Consider the following 13,246-nt stretch of genomic DNA (forward strand, 5'->3'; position numbering starts at 1 on the left):
TGGGCGAGGAGAAGCCCTTTAAATGTTACTTTTTATGATGTGTTTTCAATATCCGTCCCAATCGCAGGGTCCCCTCATCTGACCACCTTATGTGAGGCCGGTCGGCTCAGATCAGGGGACCGTGTGACTAAAGATGAATAATTTGATTTGTGCAGAGGTGACTGGACGCCAGACCAGGGGAGCATGAATCAAATCGCTCATTTGTCCCGACAGCTAATACTCCTGAACCATCTATATTTGGGCATGTGTTCCCCATTGGGGAGAGGAGAGTAAGCCGCTGCCAGAAACACCTACTCTGTAGTCTTCTGAGAACAGAAGGATCAGGCTTTGAAATTCAACATGCCCCATCCTTGTTTCCCACAGTCAGGAGAGACCCCCGTACACATGAGATGTTTGGGCGACCAAAGTGTAATGTGTTAGGGAACCTTAACGCATAATTTTTATTTCAGAAATCATTACTACACATGAAGATAAACTTTGTAATAGATCTTATCAGAAAAATCTGCTTCTGTCTCCTTCTGGACTGATCAGTCATTCACAAAATTATCAGTTCAAAGTCTTTACTTTAATGTGATGGGAGATAGCAGTGACTGGTAGACTGTGGGGAGGGAGCAGTTAAGAGGCAGAGCTCCTCCGTCTTCATAGAACCTTATCAGCACCAACTGCCATATTTTATCTCAGTACTGTAACAATCTGTTTTACCAAATACAGAGTGTACTCTTGAATTGGGAATGAACAATCAATCCAAGAGGAGGAAGAAGCAGATATCTGTGATATGAAATATTACAAAGTATGGAGTTCTCAAATATAAATGAAACGAGGGTGACTGTTAAAGTCCAGTCTGTGGACAGCATGGTATAGAGCGGGAAAAGCTGAGCAAAATGATATATAGCATTGTAGGAAAAGATTTCAGTATAACTCGTGTTTTATACAATGAATTACCTGATGTTTGTATACAATTGAGTCTCGCAGGCATTCCTTGTAGTGATTGACAGCTGTAGGAGTCCATTGCCGGTCTTACTAGTGATTGACAGCTGTAGGAGTCCAGAGGCTGGGCCTACTAGTGATTGACAGCTGTAGGAGTCCAGAGGCTGGGCCTACTAGTGATTAACAGCTGTAGGAGTCCAGAGGCTGGACCTACTAGTGATTGACAGATGTAGGAGTCCAGAGGCTGGGCCTACTAGTGATTGGCAGATGTAGGAGTCCAGAGGCTGGGCCTACTAGTGATTGGCAGATGTAGGAGTCCAGAGGCTGGGCCTACTAGTGATTGGCAGATGTAGGAGTCCAGAGGCTGGGCCTACTAGTGATTGGCAGATGTAGGAGTCCAGAGGCTGGGCCTACTAGTGATTGGCAGATGTAGGAGTCCAGAGGCTGGGCCTACTAGTGATTGACAGATGTAGGAGTCCAGAGGCTGGGCCTACTAGTGATTGGCAGATGTAGGAGTCCAGAGGCTGGGCCTACTAGTGATTGGCAGATGTAGGAGTCCAGAGGCTGGGCCTACTAGTGATTGACAGCTTTGTCTGCACAGTGATAACATGGAAGACTGTCAAACAGTGGACTCCTATAGCTTTCAGTCACTAGTAGGACCACTCACTGGACTCCTATAGCTATCAGTCACTAGTAGGACCGCTCACTGGACTCCTATAGCTATTAGTCACTTGTAGGACCGCTCACTGGACTCCTATAGCTATCAGTCGCTAGTAGAACATCTCACTGGACTCCTAAAGCTATTAGTCACTAGTAGGATTGCTCACTGGACTCCTATAGCTATCAGCCACTAGTAGGACCGCTCACTGGACTCCTATAGCTATCAGTCACTAGTAGGACCGCTCACTGGACTCCTATAGCTATTAGTCACTTGTAGGACCGCTCACTGGACTCCTATAGCTATCAGTCGCTAGTAGAACATCTCACTGGACTCCTAAAGCTATTAGTCACTAGTAGGATTGCTCACTGGACTCCTATAGCTATCAATCGCTAGTAGGACTGCCCACTGGACTCCTATAGCTATCAGTCACTAGTAGGACCACTCACTGGACTCCTATAGCCATCAGTCACTAGTAGAACTGCCCACTGGACTCCTTTAGCTATTAGTCACTAGTAGGATTGCTCACTGGACTCCTATAGCTATCAGTCATTATTAGGACCACCCACTGGACTTACAGATGTCAGTCACTACTAGGACTGCCCACTGGACTCCTATAACTATCAGTAACTAGTAGGACCGTCCACTGGACTCCTATAGCTATCAGTCACTAGTGGGACCACCCACTGGACTTACAGATGTCAGTCACTACTAGGACAGCCCACTAGACTCCTATAGCTATCAGTCACTAGTAGGATTGCCCATTGGACTCATAAGCACCATGTATTTCAATGAGTAAAATGCAAGTTTTGCTGAAACTAATCTCACAAAAATATCTGTCGATTTGCTCGTGTCTATAACTTTCTGGCTGCAGATCAGAGGCCCATTTCCATCATGTCGGGTTCCCGCTACCTTCCTCCTGTGGCATTAATGTGTTTGGCAGTCGTTATTGCTCGGCTACATACTCGTGGTGTATACATTGCATTATCTGGCAGATATGTAACCCTCTACTGTCCTGATTCCTTGCTGACGGAGGAATATGTGGTGGGGATGACTCCGGGATGGATTACATCCTCTTGGCACGCTCAGACCCCTATATGGCCATGTGTCCATGCCCTTTATATAGAGCGGCAGGCGATTTCTAGCAGTGTGATCACTAAAATAGCTGCAGATCATTACCTGGATTGTCAGTGCCCACCATGGCAGGGTCACTAGCATTATGTGCCCAGGAGTCACCCATCTACAGTAATGATCCTTGGAGAAGCAGTGGGCAGCATGTGGCGCAGGGTGTTGGCACATTTGCTTCCTAGGTTTATCTGTTCCTGGGAAAGCTGGGAATGTCTGCCTTCATAGCCCCGTCTCCAGCTTTTCCAGGTGAGCCTGGTCGTTATTGTGCGGCAGAGTCTCCGGTTTAGGTTTGTGTCAGAGGCTTTTGCTTGGCTGATTTCACCCCTGGGGCCTCAGGAGCAGTGGCCTGCTATGTGATGTAATAGCAGTGCAATGCTGAGGCCTGGTGTAAGAGAACAGGAGGGCTTTGTCATTGGAGGCGGCCAGGCCGCAGCAGGAAGGAGTGAGAATAATCAGGAGGGTGTCATGTTTGGAGAAAGGGGTTTTCATCGGATTCTGGACTGGACGTGGCTCTGAGCTTTAGGACTGCGCTGTAGAAAGGAAGGACGCTTTGTCACATATCGCTGCCTGGCTTTTGTGATCTGTCCAGCTGTAATTTCAAGACCCCCATACACATTAGACTAAAGTCGGCCAAACTCAAAAATTATCTAAGATATTTCGAGGACTCCCGACTATCCACCAACAGAGAAGGACCCAGCCTCCTGAACTTCAGCTTCCAATCCTTATGTTTGGCTCGGAGATATGTTCTCTATGAAAGTGCCACAGTCCGAGGTCAAGAACAGCCCAGTGCTCCTGTGCATGGGTGGGGGGAGATGATTCTCGGCCCAGCGATCATTAGACTGATGGCCATCTTGTGTATGGCGAGCTATATGACAGGCATATTAGGGGCTAAAGGATTTGTCCAGTTCAAAGAAGTCACTTGCTAATGGTTGGGGGTCTGACCACTGAGACCTGTATCAGTAGATTGGGAGTGCTTTATCCCTGCAGGGGAATTTTTATCTCCGTTAGAGACTGAGTGACAAGTCGGACTCCCAACCGGCGCTCCATTCTTTCTGTATGGGGCAGCGCCCAGCATCCCTATAGGCAGTGAATGGAGCATTGGTCGGGCGTGTGCACTGTCGCTCTACTCTAAGGTTCACATTGCGTTAGGGCACTCCGTTTAGCGCATACGCTAGCGGATTGCGCTAACGCAATGTCCCAAAAAGGATCGTGTTTGGCGATCCCGCTAGCGCAGATGCCCGATCTGCGCTAGCGAGGAACGGACCTCGGACACTGCAAGCAGCGTTCGAGGTCCGTTCGAAAATAACAGGACATCGCTAGTGCATGCCAAAAATGGCATGCGTCAGCGATGCGTTAGCGACCCGTTAGCACATTGCGGTCAATGGGTGCGCTAACGGACCCGTTACATAGCGTTAATTGCGACAATTGCGCCATGTAACGGAGTCCGCTAGCGGACACTAATTAACGCAATGTGAACCTAGCCTAAATGTGGTTCCAACAAATAAACCTTCCCCGCTCTTCTAATTGGTGCAGTTGCCAGCAGTCGGACCCCACCGATTTAAAAAGTTATCTCCTACAGCAGGGGTAGGGATGGCCCTCGATGACCTTTTATCCGCCCCCTGGGGCAGATTTCCGGAGACCACAGTGTTTGGGCCGGCAGCTGTATTTTGATGTCTGCCGGCCCACTGATTTCTTCTTGCTCTGTAAGTGCACATAATATTCACTGCTGAACGCCTTGGTGCTTGCAATGAACGGTTAGGTCCAGACCCCAGTGCCAGTATGTACTGTGTGGGCAGAGTTGGCGTGCAATTTGTACTGCCTGGAAGGGTTGTATAAATCTCCAAATGGATTGTCAATCTTTAGAAAAATGATTCCTCACCTCTGCTCTACAGAAATGTTGATTTATGCCTCCTTATTTGTTATCTGAGAGATAAGCTGCAGTCATGTCCAGTGGTCCCTTATCTACCAGTCCCTAGAAAACAAACAGTTGAGTGTGTTTGGGGGGATATGGGGTCAGCCCCCTTATTTGTCTTGGCGTTGACTTGTTTAGTAAAAGTTGAAAATGTTTTGAGTTGGTGCATGGCAGCAGTTTACCTTGGCTCCTCGGTCATCTCATCCATATCACCAGCATAGTGTAGAACAGCCTGGATAGTTCTGTTCTTAAGTTTGGAAGTTATCCTCCATTCATAGGATAGGGGACAACTTTCCGAGAACCAGTCCTGAGAATCAGGGCTGAATGCTCGATCATACGAACTTTCGCTACATCCATTCTGTATGATGTCGCTGGAGAGAGCCGAGCCTGGTGTGTGGCTGGTCTTTGACAACACCATGATCAAGCACTGCTTCATTGTTTTGGTTCTTTTTAGAGCGCTGCTTCTCTTCTATTCTAATTTACTGAGATAATGACTTTTGGGTTTTCATTGACTGTAAGCCATAATCATCAACATTAACAGAAATAAACATTTGAAATAGATCACTCTGTTTGTAATGACTCTATATAATGAGTTTCACTTTTTGTATTGAAGAACTGAAATAAATTAACTTTTTGATGATATTCTAATTCTGTGAGAAGCACCTGTATATCGTTGTTTGTGCGACAGCTGCCTCATGTGTGTTCCAAAGTGATCTAACCAGTCACCAGGTGGCTTGTGATGAGGCCCGGCTCACAAGGGGCAATTTGGGACAGTTTGTTTTTTTTCTTTACTAGGAGTGGAGGACACTGATGCCAGGGCAGTACAGTAGCCCGGCTACCTGTCCAACAGGTATCATATACCGGTCTGACAGTAATCAACATGATTCCCCCAACCCCACGCACAATACTTGCTGGGCGTCAGGTAACGGTAGCTATGTGCCACCCAATGTGCAACTGTCTGATGCCCAGCGGGTCTTGCTGACGACTATCGGACCAGGGCACAATACCTGCTGGGTGTCAGACATGACCTCAGTATCTGTTCAGCCCTTAGGGTACCGTTACACAGTACAATTTTGATCGCTACAACGGCACGATTCGTGACGTTCCAGCGATGCATTTACGATATCGCTGTGTATGACACGCTACTGCGATCCGGATCCCTGCTGAGAATCGTACGTCGTAGCAGATCGTTTGAAACTTTCTTTCGTCGTCTAGTGTCCCGCTGTGGCGGCATGATTGCATTGTGTGACACAGGTTGTATACGATGTGCGCACAGTAACCAATGGCTTCTACATCGCAAATACGTCATGAAATTATCGCTCCAGCGCCGTGTATTGCAACGTGTGACCGCAGTATACGACGCTGGAGCGATACTTATACGACGCTGCAACGTCACGAATCGTGCCGTCGTAGCGATGAAAATGGCACTGTGTGACGGTACCCTTAAGTGCACAAACATCTCTGCCACCCCAGTATCTGATTGGAAAGGAGAGTTTGCCCTGGCAGCCTTATTAAGGTTATGTTGATGTGAGTTTTTTTTTACCCACAGCAAAAATTTTAGCAGATTAATCTCGTGAATAAGGCTGGTTTCACACTTGCGTTTTTGGCCGCTGCGTTTTAGCGCTAAAAAACACATGCGTTTTTTTTTTCTATACTTAACATTAAAAACGCATGCTTTTTTTGCATGCGTTTTGACGCGTTTTGCAACGCATGCGTTTTTTTATGTGTGCGTTTGTTTGCAGAAATGCAACCTGTAGTAATTTCTAGCGGCGTTTTTTTGCCGCAAAAAAACGCATGCGTTTATTCGCGGCAAAAAAATGTATTGCTGTCTATGTAAACGCATGCGTTTTTAAGCACATGCGTTTCTATAGAAAAACACAAGAGAACACAAGAAAAAACAAGAAAACCCTAAACCTAACCCTAAGGTTAGGATCCCTAGTAACCCTAGGGATCCTAACACTTACCCTAACCCTAGGGACCCTAACCCTAGCCCTTAGGGTTAGGATCCTAACCCTTAGGGTTAGGATCCCTAGGGTTACGGTTAGGGTTAGGATCCCTAGTAACCCTAGGGATCCTAACCCTAACCCTAGGGATCCTAACCCTAACCGTTAGGGTTAGGATCCTAACCCTTAGGGTTAGGGTCCCTAGGGTTAGGATCCCTAGGGTTACTAGGGATCCTAACCCTAGCTATTTCTGTTTATAGTGGGTTTTCTAGTTGATTTTGATGATTGGCAGCTGTCACACACTTCTCAGCATGCGTTTCAAAAACGCAAACGCAGGAAAAAACGCATGTAAACGTGTCAAAACGCCGCGTTTTTTTCTGCATGCAAAAACGCATGCGTCTAAAAAACGCAGCGTTTGCACGCGTTTACATGCGTTTTTTCACCACATGCGTTTTTTTTTTTAAAAAAAACGCTGCAGATCAAAACGCAAGTGTGAAACCAGCCTAAGAAAGTAACAACCCATTACAATTGGAGATATAACTGCATGTGGTTTTAATGCATTTTTGACAGGGCAAATCCAGGGGTAGATCCCGAAAGAAAGCGTAGTATAGAGGACAGAATTTACAGGTGCCCTGTGTGAACCCTGACATGGCGAACTGTCTGCTATATGGGATGTTGTGGCCAGGCATGGCGGACTGTCTGCTCTATGGGACATTGTGGCCGGGCATGGCGGACTGTCTGCTATATGGGACGTTGTGGCCAGGCACTGCGGACTGTCTGCTCTATGGGACGTTTTGGCCGGGCATGGCGGACTGTCTGCTCTATGGGACGTTTTGGCCGGGCATGGCGGACTGTCTGCTCTATGGGACATTGTGGCCGGGCATGGCGGACTGTCTGCTATATGGGACGTTGTGGCCGGGCATGGCGGACTGTCTGCTATATGGGACGTTGTGGCCGGGCATGGCGGACTGTCTGCTCTATGGGACGTTGTGGCCGGGCACGGCGGACTGTCTGCTCTATGGGACGTTGTGGCCGGGCACGGCGGACTGTCTTCTATATGGGACGTTGTGGCCGGGCACAGCGGACTGTCTGCTCTATGGGACGTTGTGGCCAGGCATGGCGGACTGTCTGCTCTATGGGACATTGTGGCCAGGCATGGCGGACTGTCTTCTATATGGGACGTTGTGGCCGGGCACGGCGGACTGTCTGCTCTATGGGACGTTGTGGCCAGGCATGGCGGACTGTCTGCTCTATGGGACGTTGTGGCCGGGCACGGCGGACTGTCTGCTATATGGGACGTTGTGGCCGGGCACGGCGGACTGTCTGCTCTATGGGACGTTGTGGCCGGGCATGGCGGACTGTCTGCTATATGGGACGTTGTGGCCGGGCATGGCGGACTGTCTGCTCTATGGGACGTTGTGGCCAGGCATGGCGGACTGTCTGCTCTATGGGACGTTGTGGCCGGGCACGGCGGACTGTCTGCTCTATGGGACGTTGTGGCCAGGCATGGCGGACTGTCTGCTCTATGGGACGTTGTGGCCGGGCACGGCGGACTGTCTGCTCTATGGGACGTTGTGGCCGGGCATGGCGGACTGTCTGCTATATGGGACGTTGTGGCCGGGCACGGCGGACTGTCTGCTCTATGGGACGTTGTGGCCGGGCACGGCGGACTGTCTGCTATATGGGACGTTGTGGCCAGGCACGGCGGACTGTCTGCTCTATGGGACGTTGTGGCCGGGCATGGCGGACTGTCTGCTCTATGGGACGTTGTGGCCGGGCATGGCGGACTGTCTGCTCTATGGGACGTTGTGGCCGGGCACGGCGGACTGTCTGCTATATGGGACATTGTGGCCGGGCATGGCGGACTGTCTGCTCTATGGGACGTTGTGGCCGGGCATGGCGGACTGTCTGCTATATAGGACGTTGTGTCTGGGCGCCTTGTGTTGTAGGGTCTGCGCTCCTCATTCTCCCGGTCTTCTGGCAGCGCAGTCGTTTAGTCGTCTCGTTGATGGATCGGATGGGAAATATTGAATGTGTTTTCATTGTTGCATTGTTAGGAACAATAATATTATTTCCTGCAGGGAGGAATAGCTGTGACCTCTGTGCATTGTAGGTGAAGTGGTCGTAGAGCTAGGGGCACCATCTGTAGCCAGCAAACATGCTAGGAGTTGTCTTCCGCCATCGCTGCAGCTCAGGAGGGGTTAATCCAGTTCTGCTGACTTCTGTGCTTGTAAAATGGCAGCCTGTGGGGGGATGGGCTTCCTCTGTCCACAGAGCTTGCCACCTCCCAGGGCTCCCAGCACAGTCCCTGGCTGTCAGCTGTTTAGCATGAGGTTAGTTCTGCATAGCATCCAGGATGATGAGCCTCCTCCTCCTCCGCCCACCCTCCATTTTAATGACTAGTGTTTGCAGATGTGAAGCCTCGCCCCACGCCAGACGACCTTTGAACCAGCTTCTCCTTTCTTCTCTTTAATCCCTCCTTCCGACCTGCAGCATTGCTTTATTTTATATATTTATTTATTTTTTGCCATTTTTCCCCTCCTCCTTCAAATCTAAGAACCAAGAAACAAGCCCCAGATATCTAACCCCGTGATTGCCCAATCCTGTAGCTCCTGCACTGATCACCCCACTTTCCGCCTTTTTTTTTTTTTATGTTAACCATTGCCGTCCTGAATCTGGTGTAATTACACCCCCCCATGTTTTTCTCCTTCTCCCCCCCATAACTGGAAAATCAAGAAGTTGCTAAACCCCTTATGTTATTACTGTGACACTGAGGATGTGAGTATGTCTCCCCCCCCCCGAAACTGAAATGTCTTTTGTCAGCAGCAACACGTCTGTGCGAAGCTCCCAACGTCGCCATCCATGCTAAGCACCTACGCAGTGACATGTCGCCTTCACTATTGCATGCAGCACTTCGGGGACAGATTGCAGCCTGTAAATCTGCACCCAAAAAAAAAAAAAAAGAAAAGTATTTCTTAGGACCAGGCGTATGGCGAGGCTATATATAGAATGCCTCTAAATAGACCTCCACAGGACCCCTCAGAGGGAGTCCCCTGGTTGTGGGGGGCTCAGTCATTTATAGTATGACCCCCATCAGTGCAAGTCTTGATCTTCTCTATCTTATATCTTTAGTTACATGTAAGGGGGGGGGGGGCTAGGAAATGTTTGCTGCAACTTGTCACAAGACTCCCTGCATTAACCATGTGTGTGCCGGAGGCTGTCTCGAGAACCCCTCCCTCCCTTTTTCGAAATGTAATCAACTTGGAGTGCGGCAGCCATCCGCCACTTCGATTAAACTAGCCTGAGCCTTCAGCTGCCGAGGCACAAATAAAAAATAATTGAGGATGTAACGTCGGCGAAAAAGCATTTAGAATTGACTGTTGCAAAAATTAAAAATATAACCCTCATCAGCCACGGTGGTGTTGAGAGTTGTAGTTTTGCAACAACTGAAGAGCTGCCGCACATAGTTTGCAAGTAATTAGTCTTATAGTTGTGCATTCAAGGTTTTTCTGAGTATTTTTTGGGGAATGTAAACCTTGGTGTCAGCCTTATGTTTAGCAGGTATGCCAGTAAAAGGCCCGGCTGTGTAATTTGTGCATTCATAGGGCTTCAACGGAGGCCAAAAGAAAGTCTGTTGTTAGGTTGGTAAATGTTATTTTTCTTGTATTGCTTTTTTATGATTGTGTAGGAACTTGTAAAGAAAGCGTGACCTATGGGATATATCGGGTGTTTTCTCATTTGTGCACATGTCCGAGCCGTCTAACTTATACCACTGACCAAAAGATGTGTGTATAGTAAAAATACCAAGAAGTTGTGAGCAGGTATGTAGATAGATATTTATACACCTGCTCCCTACTTTTCGTATTACCCATGGATCAGCCTAGAGCCGGCCTGGTTTCTGCAGTTCTCAGGGCTAACATATGGCTATTCTCCGCTGTAATCTGAGTATACGGCAACGTCCGCTGCCGGATATATCTGTAATGGAGCACACACCGGTGGACCCGGCCTCAGAGCTTCTTTTCCGGTAGTTTTAGTATTCCCGGCATGTACTCCGAGGATTAGATGAGCCAGCGAGTACCCTGAGTGCCTGTAATCTCATCTGGTGGAAAAGCGCAGTGATCCCGGCAGCCCGTGGAGACGTTCCTCTCTGTAGGGTTGCAGAGACTGCCATGCTGCTAATTAAACACAGGTTCTAATATGTTCGCACCGGGCAGAACAATTTGCCTAATTTTTCCTGTAATTGAATGGCTTTTTTTAAGTTGAAGTAGAGACTTAAAAATGAGCCTCAATAGTAGCAGTGCCCACATTTATTAAAGAAGGACTTGGATACTGTTGGGGGCTCGGAGTGGACGGGGGGCTGTTCTCTAGATCGGTGAGGGTTCGAGTAAGTTGCACATTGCCTAGATGATAGATGAAAACTTAAAATCTTGCTGAAAACCTTTTATTGGGCTTTTGTGCTGTTTTTTATTTTTTAAACTTAACGGTGGGGAAGGGATTCTCATTGAAGAAAGTAATAAATAATATATAGCAGTTGGAATCCGCCACTAACTCCAGCACCGCTTGTCCGCTGGATCGGAAATGGTGACTACCATTCACATTGACCTAACAGTGAGTCACCCTGGTGGTCCAGGCGTCATCACGTCCCATCTGGCAGAGACAGAGAATAAGTATTGTTTGTTAAAATCCATTTAATTGTCTTACGTGGGGGCAACGATCAAGATCACCAATCCGGAATGGATCAACAGTGCACATGCGCACTACTGCTCCATTCATTTTCTCTGTATTTTTGGAAATAAGCGTGGTAAAGTGTCTTCCATGATATGAGGCCACATAGATGTCATAGAGGGTCTCCCATTCGCCCCTTAATGGGTTGTCTAGTGAAGATAATTTGATAACTTGAAGGCCGCTGGGGTCTGCACCAATCAGCAGAACGGGAATTTCTATCCCCAGTAGAATGGAGCAACCCGACCGCCGGTCCATTCCCCCAGAGGGCTACCGAGCACTGAGCTGAATGGAGCAGCGGTGGAGCATGCTCACTTGAATTAAAGGGCCTCATCCTGGCGATCAATTTGGGTCCTGATCTATAAGTTATCTATTTTTACTGGACATCCCCTTTAGCGTTGATGGGCCCTGTTTGATGAAAAAAGTGGTGGTTCATAAGCCCGATCTTCTCTGATGTAGATAGAAAGTAATGAAAACTGGTTTTATTTGGGCATGATTGACTGTTTTTTTTTTTCCCTTTTTTTTTTTTTTTTTTACTTTTTTCTAAACTTTTTATTTTCTCCCATTACAGGGAGGACGGTGAGTTAGAGGAGGGTGAACTTGAAGATGACGGAGGTGAGGATGCCAGCCACGATGTCCCCGAGCCGCCGGCCCCAAAGGAGAAGGAGGAGAAACATCACAGTGAATCGGATGACGAGAAGTCGCATCGAAAAATGAAAAGAAAACGCAGAAAGGAGAAAGAGAAGCGAAGAGCAAAGAAGAAAAGAAAGTCTAAGCACAAGGTATATAGAAATGGTGGAAATGATCAGAGAGCATACGGTGCGCGCTCCTGTACAGCTGTCTGACCATTATAACACCAGTTCAGACAAACTTATTTTGCAGTTCATTTATAAACTGGACTGACCGCTGGTCTCTTGACCCAAATGTTCAGCCTCATACTGTATACAATATGTTGATCTTCTGTTCCTTAGCGTCATGCATCATCTAGTGAAGAATATTCTGACTATAGTGATGACTCGGACTTCAGTCCTAGTGAAAAACTTCACCGCAAATACAGAGAATACAGCCCCTCATATCCTCCGGTAAGTGCAGTCTTCCTCTTAGTGATACACATGTTTTTGGGGGGTTTTTTTGCCTATAGGATACTACATGTGTCAAACTTCATTTAGTATATAAGTACCGTATTTTCATTTCTTTATTTTAACATCATCAGTCGTACTCCCATAACACCCCACCTCCAAAGAAGGGCTACCACAACATGGACAGCAAGAGCTACGGCATGTACGACGAGTATGAGAATGACCAGTATGGGGAGTATGAAGACGACGAGGGGGACGATATGAGTAAAGATGAATATGATGATTTTGCAAAGGAGCTGAACCAATATCGAAGGGCCAAAGAGGGCAACCATCGTGGTAGAGGTAAGCGACAGTCTGCACAAACTTGTGGATGAACGTAGTCGGCAGGGTCAGAACTGTAGGACCTCTGACCATGCTGTAGTCATCAGTCTGCTAAGATTTGTAGTAATAAATATTGCTGAATATTTAAGGTTTAATTAAGTAACTCCATCATTTACTTTTTTCCCCCCCAGGAATGAGAGGAAGGATTAAGTTGATACGAGGTCGGGGAAGAGGGATGATGCGTGGAAGAGGCTTCAGAGGGAGAGGCAGCAGAGGAAGAGTTTACTCTGGAGAGGAACACCAAGATGATGAGGAGATGTACGATGAAGAAATGGAAGTGAGTGGCACAATCATGTAACAGGACATGATAACCCTGTAGATATGTGTCCCCTTTATTTTATATAATTGCCTCTAACAAACAGGAACGTCAGCAGATCAGAAGCTACTTGTGGTTACAGACAGTGCAGCAAACATTTTAAGTTCAGTCTCTTACGTCAAAAAGGTTTTAATATTTTATATTTGCACCGATTGTAATTTTCCATTAAGTAAATGGTAC

General features: G+C 47.5%; 1 protein-coding gene across 4 annotated transcripts in view; it reads left to right on the forward strand.

Moving 5' to 3' along the window:
• The window catches only part of ZC3H4 (zinc finger CCCH-type containing 4), a 28,657-nt gene that overhangs the window by 1,066 nt on the left and 14,345 nt on the right, over window positions 1-13,246 (forward strand). For 3 of the 4 annotated variants that reach the window (XM_077285517.1, XM_077285516.1, XM_077285518.1), the window contains exons 2-5: window positions 11,862-12,072; window positions 12,262-12,372; window positions 12,504-12,711; window positions 12,882-13,027. In XM_077285517.1, coding sequence (XP_077141632.1) covers window positions 11,862-12,072; window positions 12,262-12,372; window positions 12,504-12,711; window positions 12,882-13,027 — 676 coding nt within the window. Of the gene's footprint in view, window positions 1-9,002; window positions 9,347-11,861; window positions 12,073-12,261; window positions 12,373-12,503; window positions 12,712-12,881; window positions 13,028-13,246 lie in introns of those variants that run through there. The other variant, XM_077285519.1, reaches the window with a different exon arrangement.

Source organism: Ranitomeya variabilis, chromosome 2 (assembly GCF_051348905.1).
Source record: "Ranitomeya variabilis isolate aRanVar5 chromosome 2, aRanVar5.hap1, whole genome shotgun sequence".
NCBI lineage: Eukaryota > Metazoa > Chordata > Amphibia > Anura > Dendrobatidae > Ranitomeya > Ranitomeya variabilis.